General features: G+C 37.6%; 2 protein-coding genes across 3 annotated transcripts in view; one reads left to right on the top strand and one right to left on the bottom strand.

Moving 5' to 3' along the window:
• Positions 1–1154: 1154 nt before the first annotated feature.
• Positions 1155–10424, bottom strand: ENY2 (ENY2 transcription and export complex 2 subunit). 2 transcript variants are annotated; one of them, XM_033203682.1, is made up of 5 exons: positions 10335–10424; positions 8540–8616; positions 5392–5462; positions 4189–4263; positions 1155–1423 (listed from the first exon to the last, which is right to left on the bottom strand). In XM_033203682.1, exons 2-5 carry the CDS (start codon positions 8605–8607, stop codon positions 1347–1349), a joined length of 291 nt encoding a protein of 96 aa, XP_033059573.1. In that variant the 5' UTR covers positions 8608–8616; positions 10335–10424; the 3' UTR covers positions 1155–1346. The 2 variants fall into 2 exon arrangements, with proteins under 2 accessions (XP_033059573.1, XP_033059572.1); XM_033203681.1 differs by having other exon boundaries at positions 10263–10414.
• Positions 10425–10494: 70 nt separating this feature from the next.
• Positions 10495–24212, top strand: part of NUDCD1 (NudC domain containing 1) — a 94553-nt gene continuing 80835 nt past the window's right edge. Inside the window, exons 1-2 of the mRNA XM_033203680.1 lie at positions 10495–10844; positions 22627–22781. Of these exons, the coding sequence (XP_033059571.1) occupies positions 10727–10844; positions 22627–22781 (273 nt within the window). The 5' untranslated portion in view covers positions 10495–10726. The remainder of the gene's footprint in view (positions 10845–22626; positions 22782–24212) is intronic.

Below are 24212 nucleotides of genomic sequence, written 5' to 3'. Positions count from 1 at the left end.
GCAAAGAAATACTAAGTCTACTGCAATAATCTGGACTTAATTACGAGGGCACGCAGTGGGTAATTTAGAGCCTTGCTATACTCAAAAGTGGTTCTCAATCAGCAGCATGAGCACCAGTTGGGTACTAGGCAGAAATACAGAATCTTAAGTCATGCCCCTCACCTTCAGAATCAGCATTTCGGTAAGCTCCTCAGATAATCTACATAGGGAGGAGGTACCATTCAGAAATATGGAATACAGCAGGGGCAGTTATTGCGGGAAAAAGTCATTATTTTAGGTAAGGTCGGTTTGAAGTGAGGATATCCTAAAAAGCTGGTCCATAGCAGTTGGGTCTCTGGGTCTGGAGTCTAGGATGAAGTTTGGTTTGGAGACACAACTTAGCATTTATCAACCTGTATTTGAAGTCACGGTCTGACGCAAGTTTCCTGGGATTTGCCCAGGAAAAGTATATCCAGTTAGTGAGGCAGAGGGCCCTGGAGGGAGCCCTAGGAAACACCATTATCTGCAAGTTCCAGACAGCAAAAGGTACTCCACAAGAAACAGAAGGAACTTCCAGTGGTAGAAAAAGCAATGTGAGGAGTGGGAAGAGAGTTCCAAGTGGCAGGATGGTCAACATTCGCATTTTCCAGCAGAAGTCACATAAGAACAGACAAGAGTCCATTGGATTTGGCAATCCTGATGTCAGGGTAAAGCTAATGGGTGGAGATTACTTCCCATTAAGTTCTTTCTTGGCCTTAGTATGTGGGGATGCAATTTAAAGATTCTGCATTCAAAGTTCGGATGAGTAGAGTATGTGGAAGGAGCTTGATATGGAGTCAACTTGCAAATGTTCTCTTCCATTAGATGGTAAATTCTTTGAAGCATAAGGAAGGCACATAAAGATGAGTACAACCCAGTCCTAACCCTCAGAGTTTATAAACAATACGAATAAGACAACTGTATTACAAGATGGGGCATTACAATTTATAAAATATTATGGGCACTCAAAAGAGGAATACACCATATGCAGTCAGAAAAGGTTGCTTACTTCTCAGCTGTTAACATAGAGAACTGTACATACTAAATACTTAAACTACATTAATTGCTCTCGCTCTCAACAAATTTGGTGAATTAGTAATAAAGACAAAGTCCCATTCATTTCAAAATCCAAGCAAACTTCAAACTCATTCATGAGATATTTATTAAAATAACACATTTAGGGAAAAAAATCAATACAATGTATACATCATTACTGAAAACTGTATACCATCATACAAAAAAGGATTTTATTTTGGGAAATTGTTTTCTAATTTATGGCAAGTTTTACTTTCAGAAATAAAACCACAACAACACAATCTAATTCAATCTTAAAGGCTGGCATGCTGAGCAAGGAATGTTCTTATTCTTTGTAGGAGCTCCTTCTTTACACTGTCAGGTACCAGGGCTGAAAAACAAAAATAAAAAAATAAGAGTAAGAAGGTTCCAATTAATACATGTCACTTTAAGATCTGACACTTTGCTCAGAGTAAACAACATAAGAATTTCATAAATAACCCTCATGGTCAATTTAAAAAGTAGGTAAAGTTGTCTGACAAAGAAAAGTGTCTTCTTGCAATTCATTATTTTAAATGAACTATCCAATGCCTAAATGCACTGCATGTTGATGAAAGAAAACAGGAGAAAATTCTTTAAACTAGGAGTAAAGAAGACCATTTTTAAATAGAGGCTATTAACAGATGGATGAATTTGATTAAAACACAGAAACAACTTATGCTTAATGAAAAATCACCATAAGCAAGGCCAAAAGATAAAAACTGAGGAAATGTTCTTACAGAAAAGGGCTGATCTTTCTACTGTACAGTTGCTTCACACCAACAAGGAAAAGCTCAAAAGGCTAATAGAAACATGAGCAAAAGAGATGAAGAAAAGGAGAGTTCTTGAACACAAGTATCTGAATCTCAGAAGAGAAATGAAATTAAAACCACATTCATATAGCATATTTTACCAATCACAGGAAAAAACACAAAGGTCAATAATATACTGTGTTGGTTGGGTACGATGGCTTATGCCTGTAATCCCAGCAGTCTGGTAGGTTGAGGCAGGAGGACTGCCTGAGTACAGGAGTTCAAGACCAGCCTGGGCAACATGACAAAACCTGTCTCCACAAAAAATAAAATTAGTGGAGCATGGTGGTGTGTGTCTGTGGTCTCAGCTACTTGGGAGGCTGAGGCAGAAGGATCACTTAAGCCTGGGAGGTCGGGGCTAGTAAGCCATGATCATGCCACTGCACTCCATCCTGGGTGACAGAGCAAGATCCTATCTCAAAAAAAAAAAAAAAAAGGTATATATATTTATACATATATAAAAACATACATAATATTTAAGTATATATATACATAAAATATACAAACATATAAGTATATACATAAGTAAAAAATATATATGTATACATACACACTGTGTTGGCAATACTGTGTTGGCAAGACTAAGGGAGCGCTCTTATATTAGCTGGAGTATAAACTGGTATATGTTTTAGAAGGCAATCTGTATTTTACTGAAATAATACATTTATATACACTCCAAGCTAGTAAAAATCCAAAAAATTACAACTATTATATGCTATACTTTTGACCCATTTGACTATTATCTATTCAGAATATTAAACCATAAATGCAAAAAAAAAAAAGGGGGGGGGGGGCAGTTAACTACAACTTCTAATGTATTTACTTGTGTTCCGGAGAAATGGAAAACTTCAGATACAGTTCAGTATCTCCATAAAAAAATTATACAAATCAAATAAGGCAGATATTCTTCTTTATAAACTGTTTAGTTTAAGCCAACCCACAAATCAAGACTACATAATTAATTCAAGTCCACTGGAAATGTAATCAATATGTATACTAAAAATAATTTTAATAAAAATTACGGTGATTGAGAACAGGATCAGTTAGTTGCCTTGAAATAAGATGGGACTATAAAGGAATACCATGAGGGAGGTTTTGGTGGTGAGGGAACTATTTGTTCTGTATCTTGACTGATAGCTACATGAACCTATACATATGTATAAAGTTCACAGAACTGTGCACTATAAAAACGGCAATTTTACTGTATTAAAAAATGTTTCCTCTTAATAGTAAGAAGACTAAGAACATAAATTAAAACATCTATTTTTACTTCTCTTTTCTTTATTTGCTCATTATCTAGCAGGGGAGCTACAAGACATTGAAATAGCCAAGGTTTAAGTATTAAAGGAGAAGCAAAGGGTAGTTTCTAACTTGTATAGCTGTTTCCTAAATGATGTTAACAGACTAAGTGTAAGTCACAGAAGAAAACAAACAAAAAAAAAGAATTGAGAAATTTAAAAATATAAATTCACAAGGGGAACAATAATTATTTTTTCCTTTCCCTGAGACATACTTGAAGAAAAAGTCATGTTTTCCAGTTGTAAACAGGCCTAAAGAGATGGCTGAAAAGGACCATGGGATTCTGTAGCTTATTCCCAGCAGAGAAGAGTTCAAAAATTCATGTTCTATAGTAATAATTTTCAAACTTATTTACTTTTTACACTTAAATTCTTTTCACAATTTCTGTGTGACAAAACAACTTGGACCATCTAATTTACCTTCCAGTTACAACTCCAACTTTATCAAAGTAAATGAAAATAATGCAGTTATATCTAAGATAACAATGATGTAGCTCCTGACATTCACTACACATCATCAGTTTTAATATAATATTTCCTATCTTAACTTTGCCTTCCGTAAACAAGGCATTAAAGGTTGAAATTAAGAAGACAGACCTTCGTTAATTTTTAATAAGGAGATAGAGGAGCAATGACTCAGGGGTTGGAATAAGACTTTGAATTATTAAATATTTAAGTGGAGTCATGCCACATCTGATAAAGTTTATAAATCCTAGCTTCATGTAATATTTGATGCTACAGAATCCCGTATTTTAAAAATTATTTGTTTGAACAACTGTATCAACTTGCATTGGTGCCCCATTCTAGAGTGCAAGGACACTGAAATCTAGTATCTCACTTGTTACTCCCAGACTATGCTAGCGGGCAGGCAGGCAATTTTAACTCTTTACAAGAGGCAACGTAGGTAGTGCTTTTCCTTAAAAACAGAAAGAAAATCTGAATCAGCAAGAGATTTAAAAAAATCACGTCTGTAGCATGTTTCCTTTAAAATACTCTGTATTCCTTACCTCTGCCTTTTGGAGTGATTTCAGCCACCAAGTCATCAACAGTAACGTGTTCTAGTCCTTTTTCTTTAATTACCTCTTATGCAAAAGCAAAAAACAAATCATATCATTTAAAATCATTATCTGTAAGAAAGATTTTCATAGAGGAAGGGTTAAGATCATGTTTTTAGAGTGTAGACTGGTTCTTTTAAAAAAAGGACACTGAAAATTTAGTTCAACCTTACAAACATATCAAGTATTCTTTAGATCTAAAAGATAAAAGTCTGTTCATAAGTCTGGGCTAAATAACCTGCAACTTAATAAGTAATTGTGACACTTAAAATAAATTTAAACTGTAATATTCAAATCTAACATCTGTAAAATGCTGAAAACTTGTAGGTGTTATAATTAATATTTACTAGATCTCTACTAGGTGCTTTACAGCATTTAATATTCACAATGATCGAATGGGCTAGGTATTTTCCCACTTCACATGTGAGGCAACTGAGGCTTAAAGATTAAATAAGTCATCCAGCCCTGAGTTGAAATCCAGCTCTATTCTTCCAGTGATGAAAATCTATATGACCTTAAGGTCTATGCTTTTACTAATTTGTCGCATTGCCTTCTTACAGTTAACATATAAATAGTTTATTATTTTTATTTGTAGAAACTATTACAATGGGGATTCATTAAAAATATCCAATTCCATTATATCAAAACCTGAGACAGAAAGGAGGCTCCCCTTAGTGACATGTGTAATCTATCAAATGGTATCATCAACAATACCCAGTAATTTAATAAGCTTCCCTTCTACTTTTTTTTAAGTGCATTCTAAGAGGTTTCATAGATGTATTTTTCAAATTTTCACTGTTAAAGACAGGAGAGAGCTAATTTCTGTAAGTCTGCCAACTCTAAAGTGTTCCATTTGTTAAGTTAAAACATAAGAAACAACAAAGTAGCTGAAAGACATGAGATTCCATATTCTGATACTAGAGAAAATCTTAAGTGCTCACTCTTCACTTGTTTTAACAGAAACAGAAAAAAATTCTAAAAATTGGGAATTAGGTCTACATATGCCACCGAGAAGAGGAAACCAGTACAGGATTAAATTTCGTATTTGTTTAAAATCATGCTTGAGTACTCAATATACCTTAAAATAAGCAACCCCCAAACCAATCCTGATCAGAAAAAATGGGATTAGTTTATCTTCCAAATGAAACTGATTACCTTTACAGTGTGCCTTCAACTGATCCTTCCAGCCACATTCAATTAATTTAGCTCTCAGCAACTCTTTGAGGCTGTTGAAAAAGAAATGTTTTCAAATTGAACAATGTATAACATCTTAGACAACAATGCATAAAACAAAGGTTCAGTGTTCAACTAAAAATTCCCTGCCTTCCAGTTACAAAACTTTAACTGTGGCCTAATCTTGGGTCTACTGCTAAATAGTTCTTTGATCTTATGCAAGTACTTAAATTCTGGGCCTTTCATTTCATCTGGGTCTCATTTAATGAGTAAAATTAAACGAAGTGGAGGGGCTAAAATACTTTTCAAGAAGCTCTATTCTTTGGCCACGTTACATACTTTCTACTGTACTCTACCAACAGGAATATCATGGGTCTTGTACAACATCTAGAGAGTATTAACTGAACTTGGAGCAGCTGCACCTCTGAAATCTTCAAATTCCAAAATCAATTCTTTAACCTCAACTTCTTATCCTTTAGCTCTCCTATTTCCCCCTTTAACTTCACAGGCTACCCCCTTCTTTGATCCCTGTCTATCAGGCCCTTCTAAACTACAAAATGACAATGGTATTTCATTGACTGTAAGACTGTTGTTCCACCCACATTTTAATGATTCAGTAATTGGCATGCCCCTCATAATTTAATTGGCAGTGTTTTCTTTTTCTCAATGGCAAAAAAGTGGCAGTGTATATGCAACTAATGGCATCACAGGTGCAATAAAATATTTTCTTATTCTTTTGCCATACCCACTTTTACAAATCTTCAATCCTCAACCTAAATCATTTAACTTCTCAGCTTAAGAATGTCACATCCCAAACAAATTCTCTTTCCCTGCAAACCACTTTCACTATCCCTAGACATCCACTATGTGACATTCTCATCTTCATATTTAATTAGGTCTTTCAACCTAATAGGGCCAAAATCCAACTTTTGATTCTCTACCACTTCATCCTGTTTGTTCTTCTTCTGAGAATGGCAATTCCATTCTTCTGGTTTCTCAGACTAGCAATCTCTGTAGTATCCTTCTGCTCAGCTGCCTTGTTGACACTACACATCCTATCTATAAGCAAATCTTATTGGGTTCAATCTAAAACATACAACTAGAATTCACCTTTCTCACTATCTCTGCCATTACTACCCTAGTTAAAGGCATCATCTCTTCTCTAGAATATTACCATAGCATTCTAGGTTGTCTCCCTGCTTCTTCCCTTGTACACTTAGTTCTCCTGCTGCTCAAAAACCTTCAGTGCCTTCCCAATATACTCAGAATAAAACTCTGAGACTTTATTACAGCCTACATGGTCCTTCATCATGTGCCTTCTCCTCAGCTATGCCACTGACTTTATCTCCACTCTCCCTCACCCAATTTACTCAGTCTCCCTAGCAACCCTGTGCTCCTCAAAAATGAAAGGCAAGTTCTTATCTCAGGAACTTAAGAGTCCCTGCTCTCCCTCATATCCTTCTGATTTCTTCTTTTTTTTTGAGACAAGAGTTTCACTCTCGTGGCCCAGGCTGGAGTGAAGTGGCACGATCTCAGCTCACTGCAACCTCTGCCTCCAAGTTCAAGCGATTCGTCTGCCTCAGCCTCCCGAGTAGCTGGGACTACAGCCTACCATCATGCACGGCTAATTTTTGTATTTTTAGTAGAGATGGGGTTTCACCACGTTAGCCAGGATGGTCTCAATCTCCTGACCTCGTGATTCACCAGCCTCAGCTTCCCAAAGTGCTGGGATTATAGGCATGAACCACTGCACCCGGCCTCCTTCTGATTTCTTCTTTGTTTTTTTCTATCTAAAATATTACACCTCTTTATTTTCTGCTTTATTGTTCCTCTAGTGCTCATCACCATCTGACATACTACACATTTTTATCTGTCTCCTCCCATTGGAATGCAAGCTCCATGAAAACACAGACTCCATTTCTGTCCACTACTGTTACCTCCAACACCTTAACAGGACAAGGCATATGATAGAAACTCAGTAACTTGAAGTTGCATGAATGAAAAAACAAACAAAACAACAACACACAATCCGTACTCCTTAAAAGCAGTACTGTCCTCTAAAGCTACCCAAGGCAGTTATAGATGCCTCTTTCCTCACTTTGAGGGTTGCTGTTTCTACATTTTACTAAAATTCTAAGATCTCCTTCCCATTTTTGGAGTTCTCCATTTTCAACCCTATATAATCTTCTATCTCATTTTTCTGCCATCTATCTTGTCCCCTTCAAGTCCAAGTTCCATACCAACAGAGTAAGATTCCTAAAGAGTAAACGTGATCTAGTTATTCCCTTTCTTAAAACCTTTTAATGACTCCCATGATCCAAAAATAAAGTCAGCAACAGATGTACTTCTTATTATTGTGTGAGCTCTTACCTGATCACCTTAATGCCCAGGTCCAGTTGAAAGATTCCCACTCTTCCTTATACATATTTGTCTTACTCACTTTATAACCCTGGCTCTGGGAGCCTTTCTTGATTCCTCAGCCCCTTCTTTGTACTTCTAAACCTGTTCATTCTGCAAATATTTACTTGGCCAATTACGAACCACACAAAAAATTAGATATTGGGTATACAGTGTTTTTGGTGTTAACTTAGATTATACTGGAGGATACAAACAAGCCAAGTAGATTGTTAGAATACAATGTTGATTAAATGCTATCATGGAACAAGGTATTTGGGACTTAAAAACATTCCTTGAAGACACAATATATAAATGAGACCTGATAGATGAGCTAGAATTAGCTCAAAAGGAAGAGAAGGAAGAGTGTTTTAGAGAGTGGAAACAGCCCTTGCTGCTCCAAGGTTGAGAGCCTGGTAAATGAAGCTGGTTCCACAACATTGTCTCCCTGTTAAAACCCAGGTAACATTATGTCTCCAATTGTATTTCAGGTACTTTTTCTTCTCTGTCAAATTAAGAGCTATTTCTTGCTCATCTTTCTACATCAACATTTCCCTCCAAGTCCTGCAATACTTAACACACCTAAATTATTTTTTCCAGATATTCGGAATAGAAACTTTTTATAATGCTGTCAATTGTAATTCTTTGCAGTGACGTTTCATTTCTTGTTTAGATTCTTATAACGTAACTATTAAAGATGGTAAAATGTAATTTACTAACACAATCTATTACTTACCGTTCTCTTTCTCCAGTTTCTATCAACTTTTGGTTAATCGCTGCTCTCATCTGCGCATCTTTGTTCATCTTGCTAACCTGGACATCAACATGTATTTTCAGATACAGAACATTTACAAAGCATTTTCTTCTAAATCCTCTAGGCAGGCATCCTAACATGTTTACCATTCTATCAACTGAAGGGGTGATACATTTCAAGTGTGTGAACAATATCATTACTCTTCATTAAACACTTATGTGCTTGGCACTGGGCTAATGCTGTGGGGGTTTGCTTTTTTTTAAACATCACATTTAATTCCCAGAATGTATTGTTACATATTTATATTAATAACATAATCTGTATTTTACTGATGAGGAAACTGAGGCACAGAGATAGAAAGTGGAAAGGCAGATTTTGAACTCAAGTACTTTGACCCTAGGAGCTCCAAAACTGAACATAACTGCAGAACACTTCTGCACAGACTGCATCCAAAAATTGGGAGAAGTCATATAAACTAAATACCAAAAAGATTAAACACTATTAGTAAAAAAAAATAAAATTACCAGGCCGGGCGCGGTGGCTCACGCCTGTAATCCCAGCACTTTGGGAGGCCCAGGCGGGTGGATCATGAGGTCAGTTCAAGACCAGCCTGACCAAGACGGTGAAACCCTGTCTCTACTAAAAACAGAAAAATTAGCCGGGCTTGGTGGCAGGCGTCTGTAATCCCAGCTACTCAGGCAGCTGAGGCAGGAGAATCGCTTGAACTCGGGAGGCAGAGGTTGCAGTGAGCCGAGATCGCGCCGCTGCACTCTAGCCTGGGTGACAGGGCAAGACTCCATCTCAAAAAAAAAAAAAAAATTAATTAATTAAAAAATAAAATTACTAGATAAGGCTCTAAGTGCTTTGCTTTACTCTTCACTAGGATGAACCCACAATTACAAGTGGTAAATGTAACTGTGTGGATGTGTTTGTTTACACACACATTACTGGTGGGGTAAGAAGAAAACAAATCTCAATCTAATTCTTAACTTACAAAGTCCTCAATTTTCAGTGAAAAGAGACAACCCAAACCAAAATGATGTTAAAAGGAGAGGAAAGTTAGGTTTTGAAAGCATTCAAGCCACTTAAAAGTTTAAATTAAATAAAACTTGGCGTAAACTAACGTTTTCCCACCTAATCTGTCACTAACTTGAGATTACTTTTGTTGTCTTCCATCTGGCCTACTGAAAATTCAGACTGGCAATGAGTTTTCAGAGTTGATTTTTTTTTCTTTTTTGAGAGGAACAGGGAAAAGGAAAAGTTGAGTAAGAACTAAGAAATGCTTGCTTTTGTAACTGGAGGTTAACATTTTCAAAATAACTACAAGGTCTAGTCAGTACCACTCCTGGAATATTGAACTTGATCTCCTCTTGGCCCCTAAAATACGGATAGTGACCTTGGACAAGTCACTTAATTCTTAAAGGCCTCAGTTTTCTCACTGGTAAAACAAGGGCGCTAGGGTATCCCTCCCAGTTCAGACATTCTTAGGGAAAATAGAACAGGGCGGAGACAGCGGGAGAGGCGGGAGGGGAGGAGCCAGAAAACAAAGCGAGGACTGGCTTCAGGCCAACTCCGGTAGCACGCCCTGTCGGAGAGCCCTACAGGCCCGCGAGCGCGGGTCGGGGACGCTAACGAAAGACAGTACATCGAAAGGAGCCTGGGCTGGGCCCGGGTCCCGGCCCTGAGGACCACAGGCATAGCTCACCACCATCACCGCGGGCGAGGGCCGTCCCTTCCCAGCGACGAAATGACCCTTGCGCTGACGACCGTTACCTACCACACTCTTCGGCTGCCCGGACTTAGACCCTCAGTAGCTCGGGCACCTAAGCACACAGAAAGCTAGAACACGCATTTCCGGGGCGGGGTCTCGCCACCCTGCCTATAATGTGAGAATTTAACCAGCGCGGGCCGCCTCCTGGTCGCTAGGGCCTCTGGGTAAGATAGTTCAGACCTTGCTGTCGCGCGGGCGGTAAGTACCAGGAGAACTACATAGCCCAGCATGCAACAACCTCAACTTTTTCACGGACACTACATTTCCCAGAAGGAAATTCGCACCGCAGTGTTTTCTGGGATGGGAACCACGCTGCTTCCCAGTCTCTGTGCGAGGCGTGAAGCGCGGACCTTTCAACAAGGGCTTTATTAATTCTCACGCTGCGACCCTGGAAAGCGATGGAGGTGGCGGCTAATTGCTCCCTACGAGTGAAGAGACCTCTGTTGGATCCCCGCTTCGAGGGTTACAAGCTCTCTCTTGAGCCGCTGCCTTGTTACCAGCTGGAGCTTGACGCAGGTGGGAAGCGGCGGCGCCTTTAGTACTCAGTTCCTTTCCCCTTTCGGCTGCCTCCGGCCCGGGGACCCTTCCCGCAATTTCTTTCTTTCTGACGGGCAAGCGAAGCCACCGTGGCCTTCCTCACGGCCGGTCCGGCTTGGGTGGACTCACGGAGGCCGCTGCTTCTGGGGAATGATGCCCATCCCAGAACCTGGTGGGAGCCGCCTTTGCGCGCTCTTCGGTAACGGGACCCTGGGCCCCCTCCGCTCAGCAGCCCAGCCTCTGAGGACTGAGGGCTGAGGGCTGAGGGCTGGCGGCTGGCGGCTGGCGTGCGGGTGCTGCCTGGGGCCCTGGCCGCTGTGTGTTCACAGCCTGGCTCCTGTTTCGGGGGACGCTGAGAACATTCCTTCCTCCTGGAGCTTCCCTTGTGAACGTGTGTGTTGAGAAACCACACCTCCTTGGAGGACCTGTTTCCTCTGACCGAGAGCCGTTTCTTAGAAGAGAAACTACATTCCAGTCATAGCATTTTTAATTACTCAGTTCCTGGCACATTAAGAACTCTGTGGCAGAGAACATCTCTAGAAGATAGTGAGGAAAAGTCGATTTACTCCCACGCTGCTACTCCTTGTTTTATCTGTAGCGGGGTAGAATATCCTTACTCTTGTTTTTACAACTTAACGGTGTTTTCGTTATGATAGAACCCAGAGATTTGCATTTTAAAATACACACTCCTGTTGATTCTGATGCATGTTTTCAGAGGTCACGCTTTGAGAAATAGTGATCTAGAGTTAATTATAATAACAAACATTTAAGTGTAAAACAAGTTTTTGCTATTAAATTCGGAAATATTTACTGAGTGCATGTTTTGTGTTACGTGCTGATGATATCAACATGAGCAAGACACCTTCCATAAGAGACTATTAACTCGTTAGGAAGAAAATTGTAAACAGATATTGTAAAACAATATGGGAAGGCAGTAATAGGGATATGTACAAAATACAATGGTAGTACTTGAATATCTTTCCTAAACTAGCTTGGGGATCTGGGAAGGCTTCTTGGAGGAGTTAATATCTAAGTTGAACTTTGAAGGGTAGGTAAGAGTTGAGTAGGATGAGAGAGGAGAAGCTTGATTTTTCTTTTTATTTGCTTCCTTTTCCTCTTTGCCACCGTGTTTCTTCCAGTCACCCCATGTGTCAGTAGATGGTATCACCATGTTTAGTTAGCTAGTGCATTGGAAAGTGAAGCCAAAACTCAGTGTCTCAAAACAAGAAGCCGATATTATTGCTCAGAAGTCTACGGGTCTGTCAGCTGAGTGGTTCTTCTAGTCCCAGTTGGGCTCATTGATGCATCTTTGTTCAGTAATGGATCTGCTAGGAAGCTCTGCTCATTTGGCTGGATTTCCTCATATGTTTGGAGAGTGGGGGTAGGGTCTCAGACTATAGGCTGGTTTAAGATTCTTTCACATGGTCTCTTCTTGACTCTTCTCTTTGTGGTCTCTTATCCTGTAGCCGACTAGCCCAGCTTGGTTCCAAGAGATACTTGTGCTGGAGTCATTTGGGGTTTCTCTCTTTTAGCCACTGTCTACTTGGTAGCAAGCCTGGTCAACTCCACATTTTGATATCTCCAGGCCTCCACCCTAGTCCAATTCAGAGTTATCTCTTCACCTGAACTGTAGTAGCTTCCTGACTAGCCTTCCTGCCTTCACTTTTGGATTTCGTCATTGCATTCTCCATAAGACAGTATTTATTGGCCTTTTAAATTCTATCTTGATTTGTTGTCTGTTTCCTCCACTAGACTATGAGTTCCTTGAAAACAGTGATGTTTTCCTTTTGCTCACTACCCTATATCTAGTGCTTGGCACATAGTAGGTTACTCAATACATTGAGTATATGAAGAAGAGAAGAAATTGTTGAGGGCATTCCATTCATGGGAAAGTATGAGGAAAGGGAAATAATAGGTTGTATGCTGGATATCCTTGCACTCTTATATTGCTGGAGCAAAACGTCTGGGAAAGTGAGAGGAGATAGATCAGTGACAGCACTGTTTGCCTTTTTATTTCCGGTCATTCAGTGTTTCCCTGACATCTTTGTATTGAGCCATTATAATATAAAACTCAGCTGCCATAATTCTGTCAACTTTTCTGTTTACTAGGTGGAGATGTTTCTTAAAAACTCTCGTGTACTCACCCATCTTTTCATAAACACAAGGATACTTTAACACCAAAAAAGCAGGAAGCAAAATCTCACAATAAACAATCCATTGAATACTTTAACTTTAGAAAAAACTCACAAAGTTGTCCTTATTCTGTACTCATTTCATCAGCGTTAATCTTAGATTCTGTGTTTGGGATGTACAACTGGAGGATATCAGGTGCCATTTGAAGATTTTTTTTTTTTTTTTTGAGGCTGAGTCTTGCTCTCTTGCCCAGGCTGGACTGCAGTGGTGTGATCTCGGCTCACTGCAACCTCTGCCTCCCAGGTTCAGGCGATTCTCCTGCCTCACCCTCCCGAGTAGTTGGGATTACAGGCTCCTGCCACCATGCCCAGCTAATTTTTTTGTTTGTTTTTGTTTTTGTTTTGTTTTTTGAGATGGAGACTCACTGTGTCGCCCAGGCTGGAGTGCAGTGGTGTGATCTCAGCTCACTGTAAACTCTGCTTTCCGGGTTCAAGCAGTCCTTTGCCTCAGCCTCTGGAGTAGCTGGGATTACAAGTGCTAATTAGCTGGGATTACAAGTGCTAATTAGCCAAGCTAATTTTTGTATTTTTAGTAGAGACAGAGTTTTACCACCTTGGCCAAGCGGGTCTTGAACTCCAGACCTTGCGATCCACCTACCTCGGCCTCCCAAAGTGCTGGGATTACAGGCCTGAGCCACTGCTCCTGACTGATTTTTTTTTTTTCTCTTTGAAGTTCCGGGGTACATGTGCAGGATGTGCAGGTTTGGTACATAGGTAAGTGGTGTGCTGCACCTAATACCATCACCTAGGTATTAAGCCCAGCATGCATTAGCTATTATTCCTAATGCTCTCCCTCCCCCTACCACATCCTCTGACAGGCCCCAGTGTATGTTGTTCCCCTCCCTGTGTCCATGTGATCTGATTGTTCGGCTCTCACTTACAAGTGAGAACATGTGGTGTTTTGTTTTCTGTTCTTTCACTAGTTTGCTGAGGACAGTGGCTTCCAGCTCCATCTATGTGCCTGTGTAGGATATGATTGTTTTCCTTTTTATGGCTGCATAGTATTCCATGGTATATGTGTACCATATTTTAAGTAAAAGGGCCTTTAAGATTTGGGAGTTGAGAAGCTTACCTCAGACTCTGTGGAGATTGAGTTTGGAAGATGAGAGTACTGCAGACAGCAAATAGCAGGCTTTTGCAATAGTTCACATGGGAGTTTTTCGTTAAGAATTACTTGAGGATGATGAAAAAGAGATTATTTCTTTTAAAAACTGTCATTTCTAGAGATAGTGAAGCATAATTGAGGAGCTCCTGATAATTTGATTTCTTTTATTCTAACTGAAGGAGTTCACTTTAGTTCTGCAAACCTTTGATGGGCACCTTGGCTACAACAAACACTGCATTTAAGATGTAAAGATAACGTGGCCTCTGGTGTCAAGAACTTGATGCAATGAAGCTTATTCTCTTGTCTTAAATAATGTTATTAAGTTGTAGCAAAATTTCCTTTGCTACCTAAACAGTAAATGTCACTGTCTTTCTGTTCCAAAGAACTAAACAAAAAACTTATTTTCAATCAAATTGTAATTGCCTTTTGATCTGGCAAGTCCCTTCCGAGGCATTTATAAGTATCCTTTTCCTAGAACCTTCATTTAGTACATGTCTTTTTATATGTTTTTATATGTTTCCCACCTATATTTCTAGCTAATTCGTATTTCATTCTTTCATGTTGGCTTACATATTACTTCCTCAGGGATTCCTTTCTTGACTAGTTAGAATCTACACTATGGAATCTGTACTATATGTTGCCATAGTAACCAGTACTTCATAGACTTTATCTACTTCATAGCATCCAGTATGTTTTCTTTGCTAAGATTATTGATTTTGTGTTGAAGGGTCCCGTGCCCATCATTTTCAATGCTTTATCTCCAGGGTTGGAGCATACCTGATTAGTAGGAGATAAATTTGTCTCACAGATTAAACAGCTTTATGAAGACATAATTGGCAATAAACTACAAATTTAAAGTGTACAACTTAACAAATTGTGATATATGTATACACCCGTGAAATCATCACCACAATAAAGATACTAAATTTAGTTGTCATCCCCAAAGTTTCCTCGTACCCTTCTGGAAACATCCCTCTGCTCCTTCTGCATTCTAGGTTGACAGTTTTTTCTTTCAGTGCTTTAAAGTTAATAGCCTCAGTCTTCTTGCTTGTATTGTTTCTGATGAGAAATCTCACATTACCCTATCTTTGTTGCTCTATACATAACATGCCTGTTTTCTTCTGTTTTAAGATTTTTCTCTTTTACATTGGTTTTTAGCAGTTTGATAATATTGTTTCCAGCTGTGGTTTTCTTTATGATTCTTACGTTTGGGGTTTGTTGGGCTATAAACCGTGAACATATAGTTTTTATCAAGATCAATGGCAATATTTTGGCCATTATTTCTTCCAATTTTTTTCCCCCTGTTCTCTCCTTTGAAGACTCCAGTTACACATTTTTAGATCACAGAAGTTGGCCTCAGCTCACAAATGCCCGTTTCATTTTTTCTTTATACTTTTTTTCTGTTTTATTGCCAATAGTTTCCATTTTCATGCTTTTAGTTTATCTTTTTTTTTTTTTTTTTGCAATATTAATCTCTTGTTAATCCCATCTGGTATATTTTTCATTGTGGACGTTGCGATATTCACATCTAGAAGTTTGACTTAAATCTTTTGCATCTTTTTTGCTTCTACTTATTTATTTTGAACATACATGGAGTACATTTGGCAGTAATTATTTTTACATCTTGTTCTGTGAATTGTAGCTTCCATGTCAGTTTTTTATTGGCTTCTATTGGTTGGTAATTCTCTTCAATGTTCTTGAGATTTTTTTTTCTGGGATGTAGTTGAGTTACTTGGAAACAGATTAATTCCATTGGCTCTTGCCTTTAGGATTTGTTAGTCCGGTCAGGAGCAGTGCTCAGTCTAGGGTTATTTCCCACTACCGAGGCAAGACTTTCCTGTGTACAGAAATTAAGGGTTTTCTCCATTCTGCTTATTGGGAGCAGTTATGGTTCCTAGCCTTGTGTGAGTGCCCAGGATTTCTCATCAACCCTTTCAGATGGTTCTTTCTCTAGCCTGGGGTAGTCGCCTCAAACACATGCCATTAGTACTCTTGAGTACTTGAGGCAGACTCTCAGATCTCTGGGCTTCTCTCTGCGTCTGTCTTTTCTCTGCTACACTGTCTCATGAACTATAGCTGCCTTGATCTCCCCAGGCAGCCCAGTTTCTTAAACTCAGGGAGGTTGAAGTCAACTCTACATACAAGTACTCTGTCCTTTTTCTTTCTTCAGAGAAGTGGGAGGAAAAGCTAGTGAAGATTTACACTACAGTTAAAGGCAGGGAAAGCCATGTAACCATTGTATTTATGTAAGGTTGACTATACGTCACTTTCCCTTCTTTGTGCTGTGGTCTGGAAACTCCTCAAGGCAGTGAACTAGGTTGGTGGTAGGGCTAACCTCCTAAGTCTCTGTTGTTGCTTATGTCTTATGTCTTGAAAACTGTTGTTTCATTTAACTTTCTTTGGTTTATTTCATCTTATTGGATGTTTCTGGTGAAAAGATAAATCTGGTTCCTATTCTTCCATCATGGCTGCGAACAAAAGTTGTTCAATGTATATTTTTAAGTGAAATAAGGATTTCTGTAGAATGATAGAGCTAGAAACAATTGAAAAGGGCTGATGAGGATAGTGAGAAAATGAATGTATAGATGGCTTTTTAAAGAACTTTGAGAAGAACAGGGTAGGGGAGAGCTCTGCTTTAGTGGCCAGGCAGAGAAAAGGAAGCCTTTTTTATTCGTTTATTTTGTGAGTGGGGAAGTTTCAGCATATGTAAGTGGAAGGGAAACACCAGTGGAGAGGAGATAACTTCTGGCAGGAGGAAATTGAATCATAAACACCTGTGTGGGAATTAGCCTTGGATGGGAGAAAAGGAACAGGGAAATCAATGCTTAATCTTATGTGCCATGCATTGATAGTAAATACCTTGCATATTTCAACTGAAGCTTGTCAATGCTCTTGTACAATTAGGATTACTAACCTTTATTATAGATGAGGAAATGGGCAATAAGATGAGCTAACTTAACCAAGCTGTTCATCAGTGACAAAGCTGACCCTAAAGCTCATGCTTTTTCTAATGATCTTTGTGGTCACTCTAGCCTTTTTCTTTCTTCAGAGCAGGGGGAAGAAAAGCTGGTGAAGATTTGCATTACAGTTAGAGTAAAGGGAGGGAAAAGCCACGTAACCATTGTATTTATGTAGAGTTGACCATAAAACTCATCTCTACCCTTATGGAGGAAAAGATGGGGAAGATAGCCACATGAATGTGTTATCAGAGAAGTATTGCATAAAATAATTTTATGGGAGCAGTGCTCTTAACTCTAGTCCTCCTGTGTTCTTTAAGTCTCGCTTTAGAATTTGTGGACTTGTAGTTTTACTTTTTTGCACCTTCATAAACAAATAGCAAGCTCAGTAACTAGGTGAAAAGAAGACTTATTGAATTGATTCTAGAAGATAAGTGGTCCACGAAGTGACCTTTGTAAGTTAATGTTCTTTGCCTCTCTCTTCTCCCTTTTTAAAAATTATTGTACTTTGCCTATGTAAATATTAGACTGCATCATATTTAATTGGTGTCAAAGAGTTAAATATTAGCAATATCATGTGGTTCAAGTAATAGAGTATTTTGAGAATCCAAGAAACAGTAAGAAACAGTAATGAATATCATTGTTAGCACTATTAGTGCAGGAGACAGGTCTGTTTTATTCAGGAGACAGATCTGTTTTATTCACTTGCGTGTGCCCAATGCCAACCACAGTGCCTGATACATGTAGTAGATATTCAATAAATAATTTATGAATGAAAAACTATAGGTCTTTGAGATCCCATGAGACTTTGTGGTTTTCATGTGAAAAACTAGATTTTGAGGTTCGGTAAGGATTTGGGCACATGTTAAGGGAGACGCTCTTGTTGTGAGGCCCTCAGTTCTTTTTAGAAGACTAATTTATATTGGATTTTTCAGCACAGCTCTTTTATTTTCAATGCAAGATATCATTAAATAATAAAATATTTACTACACTGGCTTCTCTGTAAAAAGTTCCTCTTCTTCAACCCTTACAAAGATCTATGCAGAGATTAAAGCCTCGCTGCGCACTACTTCTTTTTTTGGGGGAGAACTCTGCAAAAGAGCTCTGCCAGTAGCTAAGAACTGTCACATTCTGAAGACTGCTTTTCTACTTTCAGTTGCTTTGCCTCCAACTTTTATAAGCAAGATAATTGACATGGTCATCATCATGTGATAACTTTTCCTTTCTCATTTGGGGCCAGAGAGGTGTCCTTTTTCTGTACCCTACAGGGCTTTTACAAAATAGCATGTAATGTGGCCTAGACTCATATCTGTGTCTTAATTTATATAAATTATCTTGTTGGAATGAAACAATCATGAAGTGGTGTAATAAGGCAGATGTTTAAGAAGCCTCCAGGTGGTTCAGGATTGCCTAGAGGTCTTTGCACAGATATGAAGAAAATGTATTTGTTGTATCATTGTCTAATATTATTCAGGCCCTTTTGTTACCATGCACATTTCCTGCAATATCTAGTTTCATCCACACAGTGGTGCTACAAAACCAAGAAATGATCATTGTTTTCCTTCTAATCAGTAGAATACATATTTCTAACTGTTCCTTGTAAATGAGTTGTGTTATATGTTTCCTCAACCTCTACCAAATCTATCATAATTAGGATTTTTACCTGTGAAATGTTTCCATCATCTCTCAACCAGATGATTGCAGTAGCTTTCTAGTGGATCTTCCTGGATTTACCCTGCTTTATTCCATTTTGTTTTCCATATTATAGTTATAAGTACTTCTTTATAAACTCAAATCTGAACTTTACTCTCCTGCTTAAAAACCATTAATGAATTCTTTTAAATTGAATTTGTCAACAAAAATAAATACAGGCCGTTCATAATCCAGTTCTTGCCGAGTTTTCGTTTATTGCAACCTTTCCTGTACAAGTGCCCTTGTTGCTCCGCATTTCAGCCAGTGGGGCCTTCTTTGAACAGTGTGGACTTCTTTGTTTTTTTTGAACACAAGTTTTTCTTCCTACTTTTTACAGATTTTCCTTCTGTCTGGAATAAGTAGAGTAGTGGGTGTGCATGTATATACACGTATTTTTTATTTTAAAAATATGTTAAATTGATACATAATTATGGGATTTTGTGTTATATTTTGATACATGCATACAGTGTGTAATGATCAAATCAGTATTTAGGGTGTTCATCACCTTCAGTATTTACCATTTCTTTGTGTTGGGAACATTTGAAATCTTCTAGCTATTTTGGTACTCGCTGTTTTGAAATATACAATATATTGCTGTTAACTGTAGTCACCCAACTGAGCTGTCAAACGTGAGAACTTAATCCTTTTAATTGTATGTTCGTACCCATTAAGCAACCTCCCTTCATCCCCCCACCCCTATCTTTCCCAATCTCTGGTGACTATCTTTCTACTCTCCCCATCCATGAAATCCACTTTTTTAGCTGCGTATATGATGCCTTTCTGTACCTGGTTTATTTTATTTATTTATTTATTTATTTATTTTTGAGATGAAGTCTCGCTGTGTCCCAGGCTGGAGTGCAGTGGCATGATCTCGGCTCACTGGAATCTCCGCCTTCCAGGTTCAAGCGATTCTCATGCCTCAGCCTCCCCAGTAGTTGGAATTACAGGCATGCACTGTCACACCCAGCTAATATGTTTTTCATATTTTAGTAGAGACGGGGTTTCACCATGTTAGCCAGGATGGTCTTGATCTCCTGACCTCGTGATCCACCTGCCTTGACCTCCCAAAGTGCTGGGATTACAGGCCTGAGCCACGGCACCTGGCCCTGTGCCTGGTTTATTTCATTTAATTTAATGACTTCCAGTTCCATCTGTGTTGCTGCAAATGACAGAATTTCGTTCTTTTTTATGGCTGAATGGTATTTCAGTGTGCGTATATACTACATTTTCTTTCTCTCTTCATCCTTTGATGGCCACTTAGGTTTCCTCCATGTCTTGGCTTTTGTAAATAGTGCTGAAGTAATCATGGAAGTGCAGATATTCCTTTGATACACTATCTTTTGTTTTGATAAATATTCATTTGTGGGAGTGCCAATTGTGGTATAGTAGTTATAGTTTTAGTTTTTTGAGAAACCTCTTTACTGTTTTCCATAATTGCTGTACTAATTTACATTCCCACTGACAGATTATGCATTCCCTTTTCTCTGTGTCCTTGCCAGCATTTGTTACTTTTTTTTTGTATTTTTTTGAAAATAGCCATTCTAACTAGAGGAAGATGATATCTCATTGTGATTTCGATTTGCATTTCCTCAATAATTAGTGATGTTGACCATTTTTGCGTATACCTGTTGGCTATATATATATATATATATAATATATATACATACACACACACACACGTATATTCTTTTGAGAAATGTCTATTAAGATCTTTGCCCTCTTTATGCTGGGACGGTTTTTTTTTTTTTTGCTTCAACAGCAAAAAAAGTTTTTCATTCCTTATGATTGAATAGTTTGCAAATCTTTTCTCCCATTCTATAGGTTGTCTCTTCACTAGGTAGGTTGTTTGTTTTGCTGTGCGAAGGTTTTTGTTTTGTTTTATTTTTTTGGTTAAGTATAATCCCATTTGTCTTTTTGTTTTTCTTGCCTATGCTTTTGAGGTCTTAACCATAAAATCTCTGCATAGACCTATATCCTGAAGCATTTCTTCTCTGTTTTCTTTTGATATTTTTATAGTTTTTGAGTTGATTTTTGCATATGGTGAGAGATAGGAGTCTTAATTTTATTCTTCTGCTATGGATATCCAGTTTTCACACCATTTATTGAAGAAGGTATCCTTTTCCCAGTGTGTGTTCTTTGCACCTTTGGAAAAATCAGTTAGCTATAAGTACATGGATTTATTTCTGAATTCTCTATTCTGTTCTAGTGACCTGTATGTTTGTTTTTATACCAGCACTATGCTGTTTTGGTTATTATTGCTTTGTAGTATATTTTGAAATCAGTTAGTATGATGCCTCCAAATTTGTTCTTTTTGCTCAGTATTACCTTGGCTATTTGGGGTCTTTTGTGGTTCCATACAAATTTTAGGATTGCTTTTCTCCTTCCTGTGAAGAATGTTACTGGTATTTTGATAGGGATTGCATTGAATGTATAGATTGCTTCGAGTAGTATGGTCATTTTAACAATACTAATTTTTCTAATCAATGAGCATGAGATGTCTATTTGTGTCCTTTTCAATTTCTTTCATCAATGTTTTGTAGTTTTCTTATAGAAGTCTTCCACTTTCTTGGTTAAAATACTTTTCCTTAAGTTAATTCTTTCTTATCTTTTATATCTTGGCTCAAACCTTGAAAAGCTTTCATTAATCTCCCCAAGTAGAACTCTTACATTATGTGTTCTCATGTTACCCAGTGATTATTCTTTATCACAATTTAATTATATAAAATGTATTTCATAAAAAATATATACAATTTATATGATTATTTGACTAATGCCCATTTCCTCACTGTATCATAAGTGCTAATTGGCAAGATTCCATTCTTGGCTCATCACTGTGTCATCAATGTCTATTGAAATTTAATTATTTTTAAATTTTTATTAGTTGCTATATAAATGAATATAAGTCAGGCAGGACTCAAAGTGGTATTGGAAGTAGGAACAGGTGAGCATTTGGGGAAAGAAGAAAACAGTTGCAATCAGAATACAGTAAAATGAGTTTTATATTAGAGAAGAAGAAAACAGCTGTAATCAGAATACAGTAAAATGAGTTTTATATTAGGGTAGGATATTGGCCCGGCATAATCCATTTATATGTTTCCTGTTGAGGCAGAAATTAAATCCCGATCAGGAGCAGTTCTGAGCCATAAAAGTTTCCATCTTCATGAAAGGGCAGGAGGAGTGGGAGGAAGAGATCACATTTGCTAGATTTAAACTTAGGGAAGCAGCTAATGCTTAAGTGAAGAAATCCCTGTTCTCTAAGCAGATCTTGTTTCTGGTCCAACTGTGATACTGTTTTGCTCTGTACCCTTGGAAAAGATGTAGTATAATGTTGGAGAAGTCATTATTTGTGTTTACATTTATTTATATAACTGTAAAATGAGATTTTAAAAGTTAATTTCTTAAGGTGTATTAAAATGAATGAGATAATAGTATATAAAAACATTTTTAAAGTATATAAACATTTCATAAATTGGGCTTAACATTTTCCTGGGAATGGGAGATTCTTCATTTTAGAATTTCTATTCTTTTTATTCATAATTATTAGAGGTGCTAAAAGAGGGTCATGACATAAAATGCCCTACTTCCTGTGGCCACTGTATTGTAAATCTTGTAAGGACGTGGGACCGTATCAGTTTTACTTACTGTTTATCCTCTGTACACAGTACCCAGAAATTATCTTTGAAAGAATCATATACTGAATTGTTCTGAAGGCCTTTGTGACTGGCATTCTGTGGTTTCTTTGCCTTGTAGGCATTCTACAGAAAGAAACTGAGGCAAAACTCTTGATGTTTATGTTTGCTTTCCTTGTATTTCAGCTGTGGCAGAGGTAAAACTTCGAGATGATCAATATACACTGGAACACATGCATGCTTTTGGAATGTATAATTACCTGCACTGTGATTCATGGTATCAAGACAGTGTCTACTATATTGATACCCTTGGAAGAATTATGAATTTAACAGTAATGCTGGTAAGAGAAACATGTATGTAATAATAAATATATGTATGTAATATCAAGCAAATTTGATAATGAAGTTTCCCTTTTGAATCTAATATCCAGAGAAGTGAGGTGCACATAGTTGTAGCATATGGAATCCTATCTATGTAATACTCCATTTCTTATTTCAATTTTAATTTTTCTCTTTGATCCTGTTATTTACACTTACCTCCACTCTCACCATTGGGCAACGACTGTCATGTATTTTATATATTATTAATACTGATGTAACTGTTCATGTCTCCTTTTTCTATGTGAGGTATTGTCCCCGACTATAATGGTGAATTTGCTTTTGTTTTAGTTTTTACTTTATGTATTTTTAACTATCTTAATTTGTACAAACATTTAGGATTGTTTTGTTTATACTGAATTGATTCTTTTAGCATTATAAAGTGTCTGTTTATCTCTAGGTTCTGTGAATAATTTTTGTCTTGAAATCTTCTTTGGTATTAATACAGTTATTTCTGGCTTTTTGTAAGTTAGTATTTTTCTTCTATCCTTTTTCTATTTATCAGTGCTCTTGTTTTTAAAGTATGTATCATGAAGAGCATTTGGTTGGCTCTTGTTTTTTCCATATGACAATCTCTCTTAATTGGAGGGCTTACATTTATACTTAATTTAATCTAGTTCCTGATATTCTTGGGTTGATATTACCATCTTGCTCTTCTCATTATGCCCTGTTTGTTCTTTGTTCCTTGGTGTCTCTGTTCCTACTTTTTTGCAGGAGGAATTAATCACAGTTTTTCTTTTTTAAAAAATGTCTTTAGAATTCGATTTAATATCTTTGGCTTTTTATTTAAACCTGTTTGTATTATTATTTTTTAAATGGTTGATACAGAGATTATAGTGTTTTCCTTGACTTACCACAGTCTGCCTCTAATTAGTATTCTTTTACTTTAAGAACAATGTGAAAACCTTACAACAATATAATTCCTTTCACTTACCCTCTCACTGTTTGAGCTAATTTTATTGTATGTTTTACACCTTCATGTGTTGGAAACTCCACAGTACATTGTTAATATATTTGCTTCAAACAGCCAATAATCTGTTAATAGCTTCCTAAGTACTCTGTTCCGTCTAGCCCTCCTGTGCATTGCATCTACAGAGTAGTCTGTCTAATTTGCGTGTTTAATACTATCACTTGCTGAAATTCTTTTAATATTTCCTTCATGGCAAAATCCATGTTTTTAATATGTAATTTAAAAATAGGCAATATGTTCATGTAATTTAAAAAACAAAAAAGTTTTAAAAGGTATTTAGTGACGCCTCCTTGATCCCATCTTTTATCTATCCTATCTCCAGTGTCCATTTTATCCCCTGCAATTTCTTGACTGGTTTTGTGTGTCTTTCCAGAGGTGGTAGGTTGTTTGTTGTTTTTTGCAAGTATAAACACAAAATGATATA

This window comes from Trachypithecus francoisi, unplaced genomic scaffold, assembly GCF_009764315.1.
Source record: "Trachypithecus francoisi isolate TF-2019V2 unplaced genomic scaffold, Tfra_2.0 Lachesis_group7, whole genome shotgun sequence".
NCBI lineage: Eukaryota > Metazoa > Chordata > Mammalia > Primates > Cercopithecidae > Trachypithecus > Trachypithecus francoisi.
Note: the sequence above shows the minus strand (reverse complement) of the source record. Positions and strands in the feature narration are given on the sequence as shown.

What these genes read in the sequence shown, in the direction of transcription:
- ENY2 (XM_033203681.1), bottom strand. An exon ending in GTTGAAGGCACACTGTAAAG is followed by an intron (nt 4,264 to 5,391) that starts GTAATCAGTTTC and finishes CTTTTGCATAAG; the next exon opens with AGGTAATTAAAGAAAAAGGA. An exon ending in AATCACTCCAAAAGGCAGAG is followed by an intron (nt 1,424 to 4,188) that starts GTAAGGAATACA and finishes TTTGTTTTTCAG; the next exon opens with CCCTGGTACCTGACAGTGTA.